Source organism: Heterocephalus glaber, unplaced genomic scaffold, assembly GCF_053883595.1.
Source record: "Heterocephalus glaber isolate CG9 unplaced genomic scaffold, H.glaber_assembly_v1.0 deba00001687, whole genome shotgun sequence".
In the NCBI taxonomy this organism is placed as follows: domain Eukaryota; kingdom Metazoa; phylum Chordata; class Mammalia; order Rodentia; family Bathyergidae; genus Heterocephalus; species Heterocephalus glaber.
This window is the reverse complement of record NW_028258412.1, coordinates 24,167,442-24,174,982: the sequence shown is the minus strand read 5'-3', so window position 1 is coordinate 24,174,982 and position 7,541 is coordinate 24,167,442. Positions and strand designations below refer to the sequence as shown.

The window sequence follows — 7,541 nt, the reverse complement described above, 5'->3', positions numbered from 1 at the left end:
TCCTTAACATTTAATTACGATGCTTCACCTGGACAACTGACCAGGAGCCGAAGTTAAAACCAAAGAGATTTTAAGGACATTTCACAGAACACACAGATTGTCCAGTATTGTGAGTTGATAACATTATTGCTTCCTCCACTGGGAAGATAATTTCCCTAATGGACTTACATCATTTTTTCCCATCTGGCAAATGATGCTGCCCTGCTCGAGCCACAGAATAGTCCATAAACACGGCAGCCCAGTTAGGATGTGTCTGTACTTTTGTTCTTTTAGAAACTTCTAAAAGCGAAGAATGAAAACACTGCCTAGCCTATTTAAATTGTACAAAACCACAAAGGAACTAACAGGCACCAAGAATTTCAATGCCAAAAAAGGTGAAGTGCAGTAGTTGCATTTTTCACTCGTACACAAAAATCCAAACAGAAAGGTTCATTCTATTGCAAATCTCGTTTCCAACTTTCTTTTTTCCCTTCTTTTTCTGAGATAGGTTTTACTAAACTGTACAGACACACCGTGATGGGGGTGAGTGGCAGGGCTGCATGGCTCGGTCCTGTGTTCTCAGGGGAAACAGTCACCCAAGTGCGGAGGGGCGATCCTGATGGTGGGGCCACACCCTGAGAGAGCTGTTAGCCTCACTTGATTTTATTTTAAAAGTAAGAAAACCTGTTACTCCACAGCCTCAGTTTCGTAAGCTAGCATTTGCAGATGTCTGTAGGGCCTGGAGAAAGACTAGGTGTGGTGTGGACAACCTTATGACATGATGAAGGTGTAGCCAGAGAGATGTCCCGATTCATTTCGAAAGCAAGGGCTGGTGTTTGCCAAAATGCCACAGGCGGTGCTAGCAGAGAGCCCCTGAGGACCCACCAGGCAAACACCAGTCCCTCTGTGGAACCAAAGCACAGCCCCTGATTGGCTAGAGCTTTGTTTCCAGGTCTAGAGCTTGCTTGTCTGGGTCCACAGCACCCTGAAGCCCAGACCCCATGCAAAGTCCCTACCCAAATACAGACACATAACCAAGCCACTGGCCAGCAAAGACCAGAAGGCCGAAGAGGCCAGAGGCTGCCACACGGCCCATGCATTAGCACTGGGCTTCAAGAGGGCTCGGCCCTGGACAGGCTGAGAGATGCACAGGCGCACTTTCAGGAGACACCCGACCCATCTGCAGAACATGCGCGGAGCTGTTAGTACGGAGAAACTGCAACTTCTAGGGAGTTTTCCTTTCGTGTGCATTTATTGCTGTATCAAGGGTGCTAAAATCTTTGGCTGAAAAGAAAGGAAAATATAGACACACACACACACACATATACCACCAGTCAGACAGCTCCAGAAACTAAGGTGGAAATACATGGATAAAATAATGAAACCAATCGAAGGATATTTAAATGTTTATTTTCATGTTAAAAAGGATGAGTTACCCTGTGGTTAGAATATACGTTTATGCTGGAAAATGAAGTCACTTTAGTTCTGAAAGATTTCCAGGAGGGGAAAGAAAGAAAAATCCAAAAGGAAGGAAGGGGGAGGTGAAAGTGTTCTGGCAGATCCCACCGACCGTCCCAACGTGAGCCGCAGACTGTCCAGGCCACAGCCCCTAGTTTCACGATGCCAGGCTTCAGTGGTTTTCCCATCAGTTTAAATATTTTTGAACTGGTTGTCTGTACATTTAAAAGCTACAGTTTTGCATGCTTTTATTTTAAAGGGTATTTATTCCAATACAACTCTCAGAGTTTCAGTATATTGCCTATATTACATACAAAAATAGCTGCTATCCATATTTCAGCATAACTTCTCCACCCCCCACTCTGCCCATTTACAAAACAGGTGATCAGCATTACATTACACACAGATCATGTTTATTGGGGAATGGGTTACTGAGTGTATAAACCAGCTGTGGCATCATTCACAGAGGAGGAAATGGAGAATTGAGACCCTTTTTCAGGGGATTAGAGTAGAATCCTCCAAGGTGCCAATGACATGTATGATTTCAGATGAAACCACCTGCCCTGGTCATTGCTCTTGGACTGTAAGTTCTTCACTGGCAAACACAATTTTTACTGTGTTTCCAACATCCCAACATTGGAATGACCCCTTTCTTAAAAAAGGAAACAAGAATGTTGATCAAAATGTACAAAGATAGCTTTCCTAAAACTTAAAATTAGCAAGGTAAAAATTAGTCTACAGATGGACTAAAATCAATCCATGTGTTCACTCCCTTCATATTTATAAATGGAAATCCCGCCGCTTCCTGGTCCCAACAACAGCACATCTGGACTCTGGAGCAGTGGTCGCCTGCCTTCTGCTGCTCTGGGTCCTGTAATCTTTGTCTTGTGCCTCAACCCTCCTCTGTGCGACCACAGGGTCCACAGCCTGTACCCCTGGAAAGGTTTTCTCCTTCCTCCTCTGAGATGCCACTCTCGTGGGAAAGGAAGGGACCTCATAGCCCCTGTTCGGTTCAGGTTATTTACTGCGACCCATAGTTTGGACACTTCAGCCTTACGAACCTAGAGAACCCAAGAAAACTGCGTGGCCTCTGGGAAATTGGACTTCCAGGCTTGGCATCTTACATTCTTCCAGTTTAGTTTAGATATTTTTGAGCATAGTGCTTAATAACTGTAACTGACTAGCTGGAAAACAAGGTGATACAAGCCACGGTTTAGGATCTCAAGCAGTACTTGGAGACCAAAATGCAACTGTGAAACTCTCTTACACTGAAAAACATCCATGCCAAGCTGAGAATGACGACAGCCACTCCTGACTCCCACTGACTCCTCAGTACTCAGGTGTATAGTGAGTGTTTACACGTGAATGTTGTGTGATGAAAGGAACCATCACGACCTCCCACTTAACTTTTCTTTTGAACTGACGGAGTTCTAACACAGACGCAGAGGTGGTGAGTGCGTGGTCCCTGAGGGCATCTTCAGGACCATGGTCAGCTCCCGGCTCAGGGAGCAGCAAGCCCTACACCCGCCGCCCCCCCCCCCCCAGCCAGGTTCTCCCCTCACAGGAAATGCACCCCTGGGTAGGTTCCTGAACCTCACAACCACAGAAATGGTAATTTCCTTCTAAACTAGCTACACAACTGCCCCAGTCTCCCTGTGCCAGTGGGACCCCATTCAGTGAAGCACCTCACGCTGGGGAATGAGCCCCCATGGTCTCGTGAACACTGAAGACCCTACGGGAGGCAGTGTTGAGAATACCTCTGAGAGGAGCCCCACGTACCTGGAAAGCCACATGTCAGTCAGTGTGTGCACTTTTCTTCTGCCCGGCTTAGGACCACCTCCCCGGCCATCTCCGAAGGCTGCTGGCTAACTGGGGGCTCCTCCTCAGAGGGGCCGGACACCAGTGTGTAAACTCCTGGGCGCTGATGCTGGACCCCCTGCTCCATTCTCCAGCAAACTCAAGCTCCTTGCAATCCCACCAGCCTTGGTCCCTAAGCCCCACTCACAGGACCCCAGCTCCTGCACCCCAGGCCCGGGTCCCCTGTGCAGTCGGCCCCGTGTGCGCACACTGCAGTGCAAGCCAAGGCAGACTTCCTGTCCGCTACTTCACAGCTCAGAGAGGTTGACTGCCATGTTCCCACCTATGGGAATCTAAAACGAGAACATTTGAACAAGACAAGCTCTCTCTTGAATAGCTTGGTCACCAACCTTTTGGAGCCAGGGACCTGCTGCAGGTGACCTCATGCGTGTCCTTCTTACTTTGGGCCTTTAAAATTCCATTTTATGCAGATGCAAATGGCTTGGTTAACTCATGATGGGGCATGCCAGTGCGCTGCTTTCCGCTCATGCCATCTTAACAAATAAAACTCACATTTTGCTTATTTGAAAATCTTGCTCTGCCTGTGGCCATCCACAATGTTCTTAAGTAACTTTATTTTAAGATTATGCAGGAATCTTTTTTATTCTCTGACCACTTTCATTTTTCCATAGGTGTGGATTGCTCATAAGGCCAGCTTCTTAGGCTGTGGAGTAGCCATTTATTTTTATGAATTTGGGGGGAACCTGCTGCTTTTCTCCACCAATGCATACCTGCAAAAGTTTTACCTCTGCCAGGGTCACGGTTGAGATTTGTTTTTCTTGGTCACTGTATGGATGGATTTCTATATATTGCTAATTTTTTAGACACCATTAAAACATTGTTTTTGTTCTGGTAAAATGGAAAGTTTAGTCTGAAGATATTTCCTAGGCAATTTCCTTTCTGTGTAGGATCAATTCCACTTTTAGATGTCAGCTTGGATAATATACTGTTGACCACAAAGAATACGGCTATAAATACAGCTATGTTGGGGTCTTTCTGTCCTCAGAAATGCACTCCAGGAGCTCCTCAGAATTTTCAACAAGCAGATGACAAAAACAAATGTTTGTGATTCACAACTTTTCTCCAAATGTTTTAAGCTTCCTGTACAAAACCATAAAGAAATGGCCCTCCCTCCCTGGATAGTAACACTTTAAGTAAACCCCACCCCAGTCTTACTCAGGAAAGCTGAACAAAAAAGGAACCACAAAGTGAGAAGAAACTTCTTAGACTCCGCCCCTCCACAGTGCAGACAGCTGGACGAACCTGACATCCTGCAGGCACCCAGGAAGTGACAAGGGTGTGGCACGTCCCAGGGAGTGAAACACGCGTGAAAATCAAACAGGATGTCAAAGGGAAGACTGAAATTTCTTCGCTTCACATTTCACAAAAAACAAAAAAAAAGAAAAAAGAAAGAAAATCCAGAGGAGAAAGGAACAGGTGCGGGTGCAAATGTATATAAAAAATAACGAGCAGCGACCTAACAAACAAGGAAGCTACATTCAGTTATCTCTCACATATGTCTCGACTCAGGCCAAGGGCTCTGAGTATCCACTGTGCTTTAAAAGGTCTAAGAGTAGAAAAGTCACCCCCCAGATCCTTCCTAGTTACCGTTTGCCGTGAGAGGACTCACATCGTCTGTGGGGTCGGGTTTATTGTACGTGCACCGAGCTCGGAGCGGGCAGGAGAGAGACCGTTTTCTTAGGGTTTCTCCAGGCCCTGTGTGCAGCTGTGTGAGAGGCATTTTCTGGTTAAAGCCCAGCAGCCGTGCCCCCAGGCCTCCGAAGCCTGCCTAGGTAGACATCCCGCCAGGCCTCCACCAGGTAAACTCTGCTAAGTCATCCCTATTGCTGATCGGATTCACTGCTCCACCGTCCCGAAAACAGAAGGCATAAAGGTGAATACAAACATAAAAAAGGAGCTCACATCTGGTCCTGCAGTCTTTCCATATAGTCTCTAAAGTCCTGCGAGTCCCCCAGCCCCATATCCTGGCAGACCCACTTGATGTTGTCATCGCTGTCGAACAGGATGGAGTTGGTGTAGGGGCCGCCGTCCTCGGGGAGGATGGTGGTGTAGGAAGTAAACTTCACCCGCTTCCTCTTCGGGCCCGAAGAACTCACGGGTTCGTTCTTCATCTCCTTCTCATAGACACAGTCGGGAGGTCTGAGCAGCTGGCCGTGGAAAGTCTTCAGGGAGCCGCCGTTCAGCAGGAAGTTCCTCTCCTCCAGCTGCAGCCCCCGCTCGAGCGCGGCCGTGCAGTCCTCGGAGGGCAGCGTCACGTCCCCCGGGTTCTCCAGGAGCTCCACCTCGTTCCCCAGCCACACCCAGTCGTGGGAGTGCGGGATGCTGCCCTGCTCGCTCACCGCGAACCTCTTGTGTCTGTATCTCCAGGCGAACGCCACGCAGTTGCTCAGGAAGACCAGGATGGCCAGGCAGAAGGCGCCGAGCAGGGCGTACATGCCGATCTCCAGGTCCGTGAGGCCCCTCGGGCTCATCGCGAGGTCGCTGGGGCTGTTGGGGTCGGGCGACTTCCCTTGAGTGGGGAAGCTGGTGAAGGCGTCTGCACCTCTGCCTCTGAGAACCTTCTCGTCCTTTCTTCCCACCGGAGGCTGCGGACTTGCACTTCCGCGGGTCCTTTCCTCCTGGCCAGCGGGTGCGCCATGTTGGAACCACTCCTGCACGGCTCGCTCCTGGTTTCCCGCCCGCTCTATGGAGTTACTGAGGTGGTCTCTGTACTCTCGGCTCACGCCCTCGATGTCGTTGCTGCCTCCTTGGTGCCCGTCAACACTTGGCTCAAACCTGACCTTGACGTTTCCCTTGCCCACAGCAAGACTGCTCTTCCTCTTGGTCTTCTGGCAAGGCTCACTGATCATCATCTCCAGCTTAATCAGGGGCCCTTGTCCTTGGCCCTCTGCAGCCACGACCGGCCACTGGGACCGAAGGTTTGGCTGGACGGACACCACCATTTCATCCAGCGATGACACGGTTATGGAAAAATCCTTGGGATCGTAAATGTCTAGTGGCGTCACCGAACCATCACTGAACAACAGCCACGTACTGACTATTGCTTCCTAAGGAGGAAAATGAAGCCAAAGCATAATGTTACAATCGGATTCCTTCAAATTTACAAACATAGGTAAGATTTCCTGTGTCCGTTATTTAAACATACAGAGAAAAGTAAACTTCTCTGTTTTCTAATCTTGAATGGTTCTTATTATCTCTTGAGTGGGCATCAATAAAGTGCTGTAGCCCCATGGTAGGAGGAACAAATAATATGCTTTAATGAATGCATTAAAGTGCAAATTAATTTATTGCATGCCACACCACAGAGTTTGACTTTGACCTTTCCAAAAACACTCTGAAAGATCAGGAAATTTGTCTGAATCAACTTCAGGTGCAGCTAATCAGGCTCCTGCTCAGATAACATCCCTGTGCACATCCTTATTAGGAAGCAAAGCACCACTGCATGGGAGCTCTCAGTCAGCACTGTACTACGAGGCTGGCTGGCTTGTACGGCTCAGGACCCCTGTGTCTATAAAGGATTTATAAAGGATTTATAAAAGTTTAAAGATGGAGGAGAGTTGTTGACTCGGCAATAACTGCAGTAAACAGCAGCAATCTGGGGCCTGTTAGCCAGCCCTGTTCAAGTGGCTGAATGGAATTTCCAAGCATCACAAGTCACCTGTTCGGTTGGCAAAGGTGAGCACACGATCTTTTATTCACGGTCTAGCAGCAGGCTGAGCCTGGCACACACCGGCCCACTGGGGAGCACATGGCAAAGGGAAATGTACCCGAGGCTCTGCCTGCTTTTCTCAGAGACAGCGAGGCTGGACTGACAGCAGGAAGGGCGAGGAGTCAGCAGCTCTGCTGGATGCCACAACAGACACAGGCAGTGGCGTCACGGCCCGGGGCCGGGGCCTCTGGGGCTCTCACCTGCTGTGGGGCTCGGAGGACGTCCTGGGCAGCCACTGTGGAGACGACAGCCCTCTTGTCTGCTCTGTGAGGCTGCAGGGAAAGAGACAGGCCAGCCACCAGCTGCACGCCCAGCTCTGCGATGGTGACCCGGTCATCCAGGACCAGCACGGTCTTCTCAGCCAGGATGGAGTCCGACAGCGGCGAGAGGACCTGAGGAGCGAACAGACCCTCAGCCGCTGCCCCACGAAACTGCCCTGAAGCCTCCTCCTAGCGCTCTGCAGGCCGTTTCTGGAGCGGCCACCCGAAAGATGCCCGGCCCTAACCCTGGAACCACA

At 49.4% G+C, this 7,541-nt stretch overlaps 1 protein-coding gene across 4 annotated transcripts in view; it reads right to left on the bottom strand.

Moving 5' to 3' along the window:
* Positions 1 to 1,370: 1,370 nt before the first annotated feature.
* Positions 1,371 to 7,541, bottom strand: part of Tmem132b (transmembrane protein 132B) — a 310,198-nt gene continuing 304,027 nt past the window's right edge. For all 4 annotated transcript variants that reach the window (XM_004843978.4, XM_087198415.1, XM_021257657.2 and 1 more), the window contains 2 exons: positions 7,225 to 7,416; positions 1,371 to 6,362 (listed from right to left, as the gene is read on the bottom strand). In XM_004843978.4, coding sequence (XP_004844035.2) covers positions 5,214 to 6,362; positions 7,225 to 7,416 — 1,341 coding nt within the window. In that variant the 3' untranslated portion in view covers positions 1,371 to 5,213. The remainder of the gene's footprint in view (positions 6,363 to 7,224; positions 7,417 to 7,541) is intronic.